This window comes from Schistocerca gregaria, chromosome 10 (genome assembly GCF_023897955.1).
Source record: "Schistocerca gregaria isolate iqSchGreg1 chromosome 10, iqSchGreg1.2, whole genome shotgun sequence".
NCBI lineage: Eukaryota > Metazoa > Arthropoda > Insecta > Orthoptera > Acrididae > Schistocerca > Schistocerca gregaria.
The window spans coordinates 80,177,441-80,192,783 of NC_064929.1; the positions used below are offsets into that span (position 1 = coordinate 80,177,441).

The 15,343-nt window shown below is 39.5% G+C and overlaps 1 protein-coding gene across 1 annotated transcript in view; it reads right to left on the reverse strand.

Annotated features, from left to right (window-relative positions):
- LOC126293295 (F-box/LRR-repeat protein 7-like) overlaps nucleotides 1-15,343 on the reverse strand; it is a 99,005-nt gene that overhangs the window by 37,694 nt on the left and 45,968 nt on the right. Inside the window, exon 6 of the mRNA XM_049986423.1 lies at nucleotides 5,429-5,608. Coding sequence (XP_049842380.1) covers nucleotides 5,429-5,608 — 180 coding nt within the window. The remainder of the gene's footprint in view (nucleotides 1-5,428; nucleotides 5,609-15,343) is intronic.

Below are 15,343 nucleotides of genomic sequence, written 5' to 3' on the forward strand. Positions count from 1 at the left end.
TTTGCCATATTACAATGGCCCTCTTTGGGTTTCCCCTCAGAGAGGCTGTTGTACAGGGGCTATTCAGAAAATAGGGAATGTTGTGGCATTAAAATAAAAAGCTAATTACAGGAAATACATTTTATTATATACATCTGAAAGGGTGACTAACATTCTACTTTTCCACATAGTCACCAAACATGTTGAGCCACTTATCAAAGTGGTGGACAAGTTATGAAAGACCTTCATCATAAAATTCTGCCACCTGAGACTTCACCAGTCACGCCTGCCTGGTGTTCCGCATCATTATCAAAGTGCTGCATTGCAAGCCAGTTCTTCATCTTGGGAAACAAGTGGAAGTCACTTGGTGCAAGATCGGGGCTGTAGAGCGGATGAGGGAAAATTTCCCATTTGAATGAATTAAGAAGTTCTTTAGTGCAGTTTGCCATGCAAGGTTGGGCATTGTTGTGCAAAAACAAAATTTTGGATGTCAGCTTTCCTCAGTGTTTGTTTTGAACAGCTCTTCTAAGGCTGTGCAAATTTTGACAGAACTGGGCAGAATTTATGGTTGTTATGCATTCAAGAAAATCAATAAGAAGCACACCTTGCCTATCCCAAAACACTGTCGCCATCAACTTCCTTGCTGACAAGGTTCACAAACATTTTCTTGGACTTGGGGGGACCTTGTGTGTCCCCACTACATGGACTGTAATTTTGTCTCACAATTGACGTGTTTCACCAAAGTCTCTTCACCGGTTATGATTCGATCCACTGATGAATCAACATGTTTGTGGTAGGCCTCCATACTGCCAGGGAAGATAAACATATTGCTGCAGAAGAAGGGCCGTTTGCGTCCCCTACCGCAAGACACACTCATTCATTCTGTTCAATGGACTACACATCTCTTCTCATCAGAGGCTTAGTTGAGAAGAAATTTATTTGTCCTAGCACAAAATACGAGTCAATTTTAGTGCATGAAGTTCAGTCAAAACGTAAAGATGATAAGTATATGTCTGTGGTCGTCAATGTATAAAATCACAAAAGCTTAAAGCTAGTGCCAATTCTAGCTAGGTATTTCATTCAAAGGTGTTCAGTGCAAAGTAATCTGCCTTCAAAACATTGGAGGAGAAATGGCAGAATTATTAGCTAGTTATATTCTATATATTTTAAAACAGAAAAATATAGTTGACAAAATTGTTTCATTTTGTGCAGGTAACTGTAATACCAACTTTGATGGGTACAAGAGGGTAGGAACAAACAATGTTTATTCCAAACTGAACAGTGTTCTCAAGATAAACATTCAAGGCATTGGTTGTGCTGCCCATGTTGTACACAATGGAGTTCAAACAAGTGCAGACATTCTTGCCACTGACACAGATACAATAGTGAATAAAATTTTTCAATATTTTCACATTTACCCTGTGCATGTGGAGGAACTGAAAATCTTCTGTGATTTTGTTGATACTGAATACAAGCAAGTTTTAGATAGTATTAAAACCAGATGATTGTCATTGTTACCAGGAATTACAAGAGTTATTGATATGTATGAACCCTTGAAATCTTATTTTCTGTCTCAGGACAGGTGTTCTACATTTCTGAAATAATTTTTTGATAACACACAGTCCCTTCTTTTGCTTCATTTCACACAAGGCCAACTGAAAAGTATTCAAATTCAATCCAAAAGATGGAAAGAACCATTATTTTAGTTACAGGATCAGCTGAGAAGTTAGAGCTGCTTAAAGAAAAAGTTCAGTAACAGGAAATTAAATAAATTTCGAATTTCAGTTATTTTTTTAATTTGAATTAACTTGTAAAAGGGAATGTTTTCACTCAGTCAACATACAAGACAATTACCAATTTATTCTATGACACTTTTGTGACTGATTTAGGAAAGTGGACTTTTCTGTTTCAACCTCTGAAATCATTTCATTGGATAACACTGAAAAATTCTGTTTCTTGAGCTGAACTTTAAAATTGTCTGAAAATTCTTAAGACAGTAGATTCAGATGTAGCATTTCAGATAGATGAAGAGATATTGTTTGGTGAGAGAGAATATGTAAACAACATTGTATCCAATAAACTTGAGGAATGGGGAAAAGCTAATTCGGGAACAGATAAGAAATGGTGTAGTGTATTCAGTACACTTAAAAGTACATGTACTTTATGTAAAAATGTAGACACAGTTTTGAGTTTTGCTCTTGCTATACCCGGCACAAACACTGTTGCAGAAAGGGTATTTTCTACTGTGATTTCCATCAGGATTGATGAGAAAAATCATTCTACCACTGAAACTATAGCAGCAGTTGTAATGGTTAAGACTCATTATCAAGGCCTTACCTGCAAGGTGGTCTACAATCTGCTATCAACCAATTCACAGCATTTGAAAATTATTAAGTCTTCTGATAAGTGCAAAGTTAGTAGCAGTGTTCCTGATACAGTAGCTAAATGGTGTACATATTTTTGACGTATACATTAGTGTTCATTTGTTAGAAATCATTCTACCAGTGTCTCAATACTTTGAACTATAATCAGTTCTTAGAAAACAAATCATATGAGGCAGGGCCATTACAAGCAAGTTTCAAAGTGTCTTGTTAAAATATATAACTTTTAGCATGCATATACTTTTGTTATTGTTTATTTTAGTAAAGCAATGCAGTTATATAGGCAGAATATTTGCTTGTTGTCTAGTGTATCATTTCATCCCTTTTTAACCCCAATTATTTATGCAAATGTCCCGTTTTTTCAAGTGGTAAATCTGGTCACCCTAGGGTAGGTACCAGCTATCCATCATAGTTCAGGTGATATGACATCATAAACACTGAGATGCATGAAAACTGCCACATTTTGCATGACATTTAAATTTATTGCTAGTTTGCTACTACCTCTATCCACAATATATTTCACAGACAATATCCATATATGCCACTGAATGTACCTATACAAATAGATTATTGTATGACATATAGTTCAAGAGGTATGATGTCAAACACTGAAATGTGTGAGAAAATACTGCATCATTTATGTCATTTTAACTCACTATGTCTTTGTTATTAAAACTATTTGCAACAAATGCTTCAGACAGTATCCAAAGCAGATGGACCCAGCCAGATAGTGGGAAGAAAAGGTGTACAGAGTACAGAGAGAAGGGGAAGAGGAAGTAGAGAGAGAAAAGAAAGAGGATGTGCTGGAAAGAGAGATGGGTAGATGAGGAGGAGGAGGATGAGGACAGAGAGGGGGATATCTGTGCAATGTTGGTAGTTCAGCTAGCCGTACAATGAATAAATTGCACTGCAACAATTACTGCAAAAGAATGCACAATTTGGACAATGTTTATGTTGATACCATGCTTGGCATAAGGGCAGTTAGCAGTTATATGATCCCTTTTGATTTACTGAAAATTATTCATAATTGAAAACTCAAGCCAACATTCGGCAACTCTGAAGAAGACAATGAAGCTGTTACACAACAAGGTAAGTATTAGATTATGAAATTACTGAAGTGATCATGTCCTCCTTACAGTCTGCACTGAAATGACAAAAATGTGGATAGCGAAAATACATCATTGAAATATGAACACACGTTATTTGAATGCACGGTTTCGTGGCGATATGAATTAATAAAATTTTCTCGGGCTTCCAGCTGTGTCAGGTGGTTAAAATCACACAAGCTTTCAACCAAGCTCTCCTCAGTCATTGTCAAGGGGTAAGACTGACTGCTGTGTCGCGTGGCCGTGTCATTATATAGCTGCACTGCTGGCTGTGATGTCACTGATGCTCTCTTTCTTGCCATACAAGGTAATGTTTTCATCCGGTGTCCCTCGCGTTCATTTTAACCTCGCAATGGCCGGATCCCCCTTTGCTGAGCTGCAAACCACCATCCTTGTTGATGGTGTTTTCAGAGGTTTTTATTTCAATAGCTTCTTGTATGACACTATCCCAAAATCCCTTCATCCTCATAACGACAGATGTTTTGTCGAATGACTCTTTTGTCATCTGGCCCCATGGTCATGAAAAACTGGGAGAATTTTTAGAACACCTCAACAGCATTCATGGCCACATCAAGTTTACAATGGAAGATGAGACAGATGGTGCTGGTGCATTGCCCTTCCTTGACGTCCTCGCTTGACGGAAAACCAATGGGCACCTCAGCCACAGTGTCTACAGGAAACCGACACATACAGATCGGCATCTGCACGCTCTCAGCCACCACCATCTGGGACAAAAACGTGGCGTTCTGAAGACCCTCATCCATCATGCTAAAGTCGTCTCAGATGCTGAAAGTCTGCCACTAGAGCTGAGCCACCTCCGAAAAGTCTTCCAGGAAAGCAGGTACAGTCATGGACAGGTGTCACAGCCTATATCTGGTGTGACACGCAAGAAACACACCAACAGAGAAGAGAACACCAACGAAGAAGAAAGCAAGAAACTTGTGTTTTTGCTTTTCTGTGGTACAGTGTCAGGAAAGATTAGCCGGCTCCTGAAGAGATATAACATTTCATTGGGGTTCAGGCCCCCAGTAAAAATTTGACAGCTCACAAGGCCTGTGAAGGATGATCTAGGGCTTAGACTGCCTGGAGTGTACAAGACACCATGTCAGTGTGGCTGTTACTATGTCGGCAAAACCGTACGTACTGTGGACCAACGCCGAACGGAACAAGAGATGTGTTTACGCCTTTGCTATACAGAAAAATCAGCCGTGGCAGAACATGCCCTAGGAAATGGACACCGAATTCTATTCGACAAAAGATGTCATTTTGATGACGAAGTGATTTTGGGATAGCATCATAAAAGAAGCTATTGAAATAAAAACCTCTGATAACACCATCAACAATGATGGTGATTTGCAGCTCAGCAAAGCCTGGGACCCAGCCATCGCGAGGTTAACACGGGCGCGACGGACGCGGGCTGAAAACTTTACCATATATGGTGAGGAAGAGAGCACCAGTGACATCACAGCCAGCACTGCAGCTATACGACGATGTGGCCAGGGCGACACAGCACTCAGTCTTATCACTTGACAATGACTGAGGAGAGCTCGGCTGAAAGCTCGTGGGATTTTAACCACCTGACGTGGCTGGAAGCCCGTGAAAATTTTATTGAACACACGTTATTTGTTACATCATAGTAAGAGGAGGGGCACATGCAGGTGCGTCAACTGGAATCTGACGTACGTATGAAGAAGTTGCCCATTACTGATTCGTACTTTTTAGATGAAAAAAGAATTATAATGGATGTAAATTTTGATGAACACATTACTTTATTATTTGCAACTGGCTGTCATTTACAGAGTGAAATGTGTTGAATGGATTACAAAAGATAATTAACTAATGCTCTTTTGTTGATTAATGTTAAAAAGTTGATGAGTGACTATTTTACACTTTAACATCAATACCCGTGAGAAATATAGCTGCATCACTTTGCTGCACACGGCATTACATGTTTACACTTACATTTCCAACTGTTTTAGCTGGTGGAGCAGCTTGAAAGCTTTATCAGTGTGTCCGCCACAAGCGATCAATGAGAGCTCTCGCAGTTTTGGGCACCCCTTCGAGATGGCGAGCACTGCATCATTCCCCAGGTCAGGGATATGCCACAATCCAAGTAGCTGCAGGTTTGAGAGGCCTCCACCTCTGAAACACAAAAAATAGTTCTGTGTGTGTATTAAGTACTATTTCTTACAAGGAAACATCCCCATCGCATCCCCCCCCCCCCCCCTGCCCCTAAGATTTAGTTATAAGTTGGCACAGTGGATAGGCTTTGAAAAACTGAACACAGATCAATCGAGAAAACAGGAAGAAGTTGTGTGGAACTGTGAAAAAATAAGCAAAATATACAAACTGACTAGTCTAAGAGCATGATAGGCAGCATCAAAGAGAGTGTGAGCTGAGGAGCACCGTGGTCCCGTGGTTAGTGTGAGCAGCTGCGGAACAAGAAATCTTTGGTTCAAGTCTTCGCTGGAGTGAAATTTTTAATTTTTTATTTTCAGACAATTATCAAAGTTCGGGCACTCACACATAATCAACTTCGCTCTCCAAAATTCCAGGACATGTTCAGATTTGCTTGGACATATGCAGGATTTGACTGTCTACACACGGAAAAATTGGAAAATGTTAAAAACATATGTTTTGACAGAACACAGGGAAAACTGTGCGACTGTGAAACTGTTGCATTCAATTGTTGCTGTTTATGTGATAAACTATTATGTTTTCATCACTTTTTTGGGAGTGATCATCACATCCACAAGAAAACCTAAATCGGGCAAGGTAGAAGAATCTTTTTATCCATTCGCCAAGTGTACAAGTTAGGTGGGTCGACAACATATTCCTGTCATGTGACGCACATGCCGTCACCAGTGTCGTATAGAATATATCAGACGTGTTTTCCTGTGGAGGTATCGGTTGACCTATGACCTTGTGATCAAATGTTTTTGGTTCCCATTGGAGAGGCACGTCCTTTTGTCTACTAATCGCATGGTTTTGCAGTGCGGTCACAAAGCACAGACACTAAACTTATTACAGTGAACAGAGACATCAATGAATGAACGGACAGATCATAACTTTGCTAAAATAAAGAAAGAAAACTTTTTACTCGAGGGAAGACTTGAACCAAGGCCCTCTTGCTCCACAGCTGCTCACACTAACCATAGGATCACGGCATGCCTGAGCTGACTCTCTCCTTGATGTTGCATATCTTGGGCATGGACTACTCAGTTTGTATATTTTGTTTATTTTTTTCACAGTTCCACAAAACTTCTTCCTGTTTTCTCGATTGATCTGTGTTCAGTTTTTCAAAGCCTATCCACTGTGCCAACTTATAACTAAATCTGAGGGGGGTGCGATGGGAAGGTTCCCTTGTTAGATAAGTAGTCAAAAGCTAATTCTGTGTTAAGAATGAGAATTAGTGTCTCACAAAAGTTCTGCGAATGATTTTTTCCTTGTAAAGGAGAGAGTGTAAGGGGTGCAAAACATTTTTGCACTGGGAGAGGTCTCCAGGGGTGCGATGGACATTTTGGAATCATGTATATGGATATGTAGGTTAGGGTCCCAGTGTCCTTCTCTGCAGCCATTCACCCTGGTGGTCTATCGTCTGTGAGTAATGGATGAAAAAAATTTTCATAATTGTACGTGACTGTCCTAGAGCATTAAAACCAATTACAATAATCATATGTTCACTGTGGTGTCGCAGTTTGCATACCGACCTCATGCGTAGATGGTCATAGGTTCAGACCTTGTCAGGTGCTTCCAAATTTTTAGTTTCAAATACTTATAGAAATGACTGATTAAAAATAACTGCAGTTAATTGGTTTAAACATATTTTTTAAATTCATAATCCTTTGCTACATCATTTTAATCATCGTATTCACCTTTTCATTTCCTTTTATTTTTTCAGACCTCGCACATGTGATTTTAATTATTTTTATATATCTATCATAATATTTGAATGCTTGAAAATCCCAATCTATCAGTTAAAATGCAAAGAAACAAAAGGCAAAATAATCTGTCTATATTGGTTACATTCTGATGTAAAAGAAAGTATTTTTTGATACAGACATGTAAATTTTTTGGATTGGTAATCATAATGCAAATAAGTAAAACATGAATTCTTGTTGCATTATGGACAAAATAATGCAGATGAAGATGTAACTGAAAGAAGGGCTTATATATAAAATTAAATTCAAGCAAAGTCAGGATAAGAATTAATGAATGTAATAACATGGACAAAAAGATGTTCACATGGAAGAAATTAAGTTGAAACCAACTAAAAAAATAAATCAAATCACACATGAAAAGATTAAAAAGAAGATAGGAAGAAAAACTGAGAGCAGTTGAAAAAGTTAATATAATGAGTGTATTATCAAAAGGATAGATTACTACTCACCATATAGCAGAGCTGTTGAGTTGCAGACAGGCACAACAAAAATACTGTCCAACAAGTAAGCATTCAGCTAAATGGCTTTCATGAAAATTGGACAGCCCGACTGTGAGGAGCAGCAGCACAATGGGAGAAACAAACTTGGTGGCGGGGGTAAAGAGGACACTGGAGTGGGGAAGAGAGGATAGTAGGACAGGGATGGGGGATAGTAAAGTGCTGCTTGTGGGAGGATAGAGGAACGAGGTGGAGAGAGGGTAGGGCAGCTAGGTGCAGTCAGGAGGTTAGACGAAAGGCAGAGGGAGAGCGGGGGAGTGGAAGTAAAAAGACTATGGGTGCGTTGGTGGGATAGAGGGCTGTGTAGTGCTGAAAAGGTAACAGGGAAGGGGACAGGTGGTGTAGAACAATGAGTAATGAAAGTTGAGTCCAGGAGGGTTTTGGAATGTGGGATATACTGCAAGGTGTGTGTGTGTGTTCCAAATAAGGCTGTGACCAAAACCATATATGTAGTGTCTTTTCATTATGTCTTCATGCAGCTTGCATGTTATATTTATGGGCAGCAGCAATTTATCTTTTCCTATGAAACTTTCTGGCAGATCAAAACTCTGTGCCAGACCGAGACTCGAACTCAGGACCTTTGCCTTTCGCTGGCAAGTGTTCTACCAAATGAGCTACCCCAGCACGACTCACGCCCTGTCCTCACAGCTCCCAGGAAGTTTCATATCAGCACGCACTCTGCTGCACAGTGAAAATCTCATTCTGGAAACATCCCCTAGGCTGTGGCTAAGCCATATCTCTGCAATATCCTATCTTTCAGTAGAGCCAGTTCTGAAAAGTTTGCAGGAGAGCTTCTGTAAAGTTTGGAAGGTAGGAAACAAGGTACTGGCAGAAGTAAAGCTGTGAGGACGGGGCGTGAGTCATGCTTGGGTAGCTCAGTTGGTAGAGCTCTTGCCCGCGGAAGGCAAAAGTCCTGAGTTTGAGTCTCGGTCCAGTACACAGTTCTGATTTGCCAGGAAGTTTCATATCAGCACGCACTCTGCTGCAGAGTGAAAATCTCATTCTGGAAATGTCCCCTAGGCTGTGGCTAAGCCATGTCTCCGCAATATCCTTTCTTTCAGGAGTGCTAGTTCTGCAAGGTTCGCAGGAGAGCTTCTGTAAAGTTTGGAAGGTAGGAGACGAGGTACTGGCAGAAGTAAAGCTGTAAGGACGGGGCCTGAGTCATGCTTGGGTAGCTCAGTTGGTAGAGCGCTTGCCCGCGAAAGGCAAAGGTCCCAAGTTCGAGTCTTGGTCCGGCACACAGTTTTGTTCTGCCAGGAAGTTTCATATCAGCACACACTCCGCCGCAGAGTGAAAATCTCATTCTGGCTATCTTTTCCTACATTGTTGATAAGACAAATATTTCACTGTACAGGCTAATCCTAATGCACTGTGTCAGTATTGCAAGTAAAATTATGCTTTGAAAATAATTTTGTTTGTAAGGGGAAACAAACATTCTTTCTCTTGAAACTGAATGTTGACTCAAAGATGTGATACGCTGTACTTGTTTGGACCGTCTCCAGTTACACACTCCAAAAACAAAATTGCAAATACCTGCCAAAATTCCAGAGAAAATATGCTAGAAAACTCTTAGAAAGGACATGGTATGTCTGAAGATCTGTCATTCTACCAGCATTCCAGTGTGTGGAAAAAATGGATCCATCTGGCTGGATTGTAATTGAAGCCAGAAGCATGAAATGGCTTACGTTATGGTTATTTCCAAATAAAACATCAGCCCAGAATTTAAAAGAAAAGTAAAAAGTGCATGACTACAAATCTAAAAGTTTCAAGTTCAATCTCCGGTCAACCCTTGGAGTTTTTATCTGTCACTTGTAATTTATTAATGCCTGGCAATATTTGATGATATGGAAAATGCCAAGCAATCCACATTGTACTGCAGGTCCACTACAAATGGTCGGGTAAGTCAGTTGAACTACGTGTTAAACTTTAAGCCCTCCTACAGCCGGCCAGGTAATCAGTTTGAAGATAAGAACAAGGCAACGGCATACCACCTCCAACACAACTGCCAAGTAAAATACTGTGGTGTTGAAACTGAACTTCATTCTAATCACAGTTTTAATTTTACTAATATTTTCTGCTTCCAGTGTTATTAAATTATTTTTGCTTCAAACTGCAAAATATTTTTCAGACTTTGCATTTATTTCCAAATCTTGCCTGCTGAAACATGAATGTTGATCAGAATGCATCAGTTACTTTGGAATGCCAAAACATTCAGACAGACAACATTATAATTGGGTTCCTATACTATTAAAAGTGGAGCCAATTTTGAGTTTTTGATTGGAAAATTCATCTTCCAGAAGACAAAAGTACTTCAAAAAGAAGATCAATTGTAGTAATTGAGATGAAAAAGAGAAACTTGACATCATTATAACCCATTGGCTGCACATTGTAGCCAAAAACTATGTTGTAATACACTACAATGACACACTGGATACCGACATTTAATTGCAAAACTAATAATATTGGTCGAATACCATTCATGGTATTTGATACCAAAACTTTCCCAAGCTTATTTTATGATTTGTACTCATTAAAGTTATATCAAAGGAAAGAAGGTATTGATAAGTAAACCTTCACTGTTTAGGTATTTTGTGACTTCATCAATTATGCTTAGTATAGCTGTCTGTAAGTGACAGTTTTTTGGGGGTTTATTTTGATGGCTGGAAGAACTGCACCAGAGATCAACTTTTTGAAACTGTCTATATCGTATATAGGTTAAGGTCCAAGGTATTACATGTATCCTGCAGCCATTCATCCTTGTTGGTCCTCATTTGTGAGTAACCGAAAAAAATTTTTTTTGAAATTCGCTCTAGCTTTAAAAACAGTAACACAAATTAAATTGTTGCCAGGCAGAAGGTTGTGGGTTTGAATCTTGTCACATGGTATGAATTTTTTTGTTTTGTTTTTAAATGTTTGATCATTATTGTTATTAAGTTATCTGGTTTAAATGTATTTTTTTTTATTTCTAGTCTTTTGTCATGTCATTTTAATGAACCATTTCAATTGCCCTCATTTCTTCCTCCTCTTATTCTTTTTCCACTTTGTGCATGTGAATATCATTGTTGTTACTTACTGATTTCAATTTAACTTCGTCCCTATTATCATATTATTTTTTCATCCCTGCTACTACATTCATTATTTTTATTCTTCATTTTGCTGGAATTTCATTTTACCCATAATCCATTCTTTCGTTTAAATCTTCATCTGTGTTATTTTGTGCACAGTGCAATAAGAATTTACATTTTAAATGTTTATATGATGGCATCCAAAAAATATACATCTTGTAATGAAAAATATAATTTTGACAACTCTGCACAGTCATTAGTAATAGATAATTTCACCTTTTGTTTCTTAATCGATAAATCAGCATTTTCAAACATTTAAATTTTATGATTGATAAATAAAAATAATGAAATTCGCATGCACAAAGGTTCCAAGTGGAAAAAGAACGATAGGAAGAAGAAATGAGAGCAAACAAAACAGTTAATACTTCGATTCAAATGATGTGACAATGGAACAGAAATAGAAAAACCAGTTAATAGAATTAAAATAACAATCCAAGTCATTACAATAAGCATTAAAAAATAAAAAGTCTCATGCCATCTGATGAGAGTCAGATACACAGTCTTCAGCAAGTGTAGGCTGCATGACAACCATTATGCCATGGCAGTGGTCTGATTAACATTACTATTTTTAAAGCTAAGGTGAATTTCTGAAATTTTGTTTGTCAATTACACGCAAGTGAGGGCCCATCATGGTGTATGGCTACAGGATGTGTATGATACATGAGACCATAACCTACATCTCCATACGGATAGTTTCAAAAAGTCGAGCTCACCACTGGGGACTTCTTGTGAAAACCAAAGCCAGGACTTATTTGTTGATTTTCATATCCAGGTAAGCCTACCTTTATTAAGAGGATTATTATTTAAAACAATGAAAGCCAGACATGTCAAGTGAAGATAAATAAAAAAAAAGCTACAAATAAAATATTTTATATCAGTCCATTGTCACATGTGTCTTTCCAATGATCATTAGTCTTGTTCAAACTATGGATACCTTCAGACATGCTGAAACAGATAAAAGACATGCCAAGCTCAAACAATGGAAAATTCAGGATGGAATAATGACATCATCATGAAAATACATTATTGTGAAAAGGGTAGGTTGTTACCATATGGAGATGTTAAGTCACAGATAGACACAACAAAAAGACTGTCAAACAAGATTGAGGTGATGCGTTTGTGAGAGTATTCTGATGAAAGCCTTTTCGGCCAAAAGCTTAGCTGTTTACAGCCTTTTTCTTGTATGTACCTGCAACTCAGCATCTCCACTATATGGTGAGTAGCAGTCTATCCTTTTCATAACATTGCCATTATTCTAGCCTAGATTTTCAATTGTTTAACATTATTAAAAGTACAGATTGCTACTCACCACATAGTGGAGATGTTTAACGCGCAAAGTTTGATTTAATCTGAACCACATAATGTATATTCATTGTAGCTGCAGGGCAGCCCATACATGTTATGTGCTCTGCACAGCCTCCATAAATTAGGAATTTAAAGGAGAGTGAGCAAGCAGGTCAGGTGTCTCTTATTACACAGTATACACACACACAAAAAAAGTTTTGCATCACCCCAGTTCCCAGAAACCCTGAAGAGAGATGTGGACTGTGGATATGGTATCACACAGTCCCTTTGACTATTCAGAGATGGCACTAACACTGCCCAAAGATGTAAACAACCATGCATGAGCAATGTCTATTAGACAGAGGGGGTCTGACAGCTGATCAGTTCGTTATTCCAGCAGGAAGGAGGTACACGACTCGTGTTGTCTGTAGTTCAACGCCGCCTAGACAGTCAATATCATGGTTCGATTGCATCCGCCTTAGACACACTGTCCAGTGAGTGCAGCAAGGTCGACGTTCCCTGCTGTTTTGGGGTGGCATTATGTGGGGCCGACGTACGCCGCTGGTGGTCAGGGAAGGCGCCGTAACGGCTGTATGATACGTGAATGCCATCCTCCGATCAATAGTACAACCATATCGGCTGCACAGTGGATGACAATTTGCGCCCCCATTGTGCACATCTTGTGAATGACTTCCTTCAGGATAACGACATCGCTGGACTAGAGTGGCCAGCATGTTCTCCAGACATGAACCCTATTGAACACGCCTGGGTTGGATTGAAAAGGGCTGTTTATGGATGATGTGACCCACCAACCACTCTGAGGGATCTATGCCAAACCACCGTTGAGGAGTGGGACAATCTGGACCAACAGTGCCTTGATGAACTTGTGAACAGTATACCACGATGAATATAGGCATGCATCAATGCAAGAGGACGTGCTACTCGGTATTAGAGGTTTACAACAATCTGGACCACCACCTCTGAAGGTCTCGCTGTATGGTGGTACAACATGAGCAATAAAAAGGATGAAAATGATGTTTATGATGATCTCTATTCCAATTTTCTGTACAGGTTTTGGAACTCTCAGAACCGAAGTGGTGCAAAACTTTTTTTGATGTGTGTAATATCGAAAGTATCAGAACACATGTTACTGCACATAATATGGGACATGTGCATGTTTCTCCTTTATAATGGTTTGATCTATAATGGGGACACGTTCAGTGAAACGCCTGAATCTCTGCGGAAGAATGGCTGCCCGTTCTTCCTCAAGAACCAAATCCAGAAAGGTAATGATTTTGGGTGGAGCAAAAGCAACATTCTTACTCATTCCAATACTGTTCCATTGTGTTCTGGTCAGGATAGTCGGCAGACCAGTCTGTTTCAGAAATGTTGTAGTCCACAAACCATTGCCTCACAGATGCTGCTTAGTTGCGATGCACACAAATGTCAGCATTGGGTGATCATGGAGGACAGTTGTTGCAGTGAAATGTGATGAAAAACAACAGGATGGCAGCTGGGAAAGTCACTGCAGAACCGAATGTCGCATTCACAAATCCTGTCAGCACCAAACCACCAAAAGGGAGCTTCATAAGCAGGGACTTGCAGTGTGAAGTGGACCTCCAAATCATTGATCACTTATACAAATGTACATTATAGGAAAATGTCATTATGAAACTGTGCACATGGAGCAATGGAAGAATATCATTTGGTCAGATGAGTCACTTTTCCCCTGTTTTCAACGTCTGCTTAAATTTACATTCCAAGAGTGACATATGCCGGAGGTCAAGAGATGGTTTGGGCAGCCATATCACAGTATTCCATGGGCTTCAGAGGGGTTTTCTGCAAGGTAACATTACTGCCAAGGATTACATGACCATTTTGACCAATCAGGTATATCCCATAGTACGATATTCACTCCCAATGGTGACGCATCATTCTTTGCCGCCACAGTCACTAGACCTCAATATTATGAAGCCCTTGAGGGCTAGTTTGGAAAGAAGGGTGCACGACTCATTTGTCTCTGTGACCATTACCTGAATTTGCCACTATTTTGAAGGAACAATGGTACAAGATTCCCTCAAAAACCATACAGGACCTGTACTTATTCATTCCAAGATGACTGGAAGCTGTTCTGAATGCCAACAGTTTTCCTACACTGTATTCGGCGTGGCAGTGTGTTTTTGTCCACCCCCTGCATGTCACTACAGAAAATGCTAGACTGTTACCCTGGCGAGCGTATTCTCATAATCTTTCAGACACTGAAAATTCTCAGTCATAGGCTGCGACAGACTAGAATGTCACCGTCTGCCAACTACTATGATTGATAGAGCCTGGGATACTCAGAAGTAGTGTGAAATGATATACCTGTCTCAATCACTCCAATGTGGTTTCACTCAGTGCCCAGTCAACTGAGAGCAACTGCCACAGGAAGATGTGGCAGCACCGCATACTACCATATTTACTCGAATCTAAGCCGCACCTGAAAAATGAGACTCTAAATCAAGGAAAAAAAAAAAATTCCCAAATCTAAGCCACACATGAAATTTGAGCCTTGAAACTCAATGGGAGAGGGAAGTTTTAGACTGCACCTCCAAATCGAAACAAAGTTGATCCATTGTAAACTGAGACACAATTTAGGTTGAATGGATGAAGATACAGCTGCAGTAGTTTGGTTCAAGTCATAAGCTTAGCAGTTTAGCTTTACCAGGTATCCATTGCTATGCGTCAGGCACTCCATCTGTATTTATACGCGTACCACTCCTTTTTCATGTGCTTCGTCTGGTTTCAATCGATTGCTTATTTTGCTTTCTGATAAGTGCCGTTCTCTTTGCTATAGGTGTTTACATCACTCTAAGCTGAAAATGCATTATTGTACTGTGTCATGCATTGTTTGTCGCATTCTGATACTGACTGTTTACAACCAGTCGCCGCTCGCGGCACGGCTTGTTTTGTGCGCACTACCACAGCTTATAATAAAAAAAGAAAGGAATTGTCTCATTAGTGAAACAATGACAAGAGGCTCCTATTTGT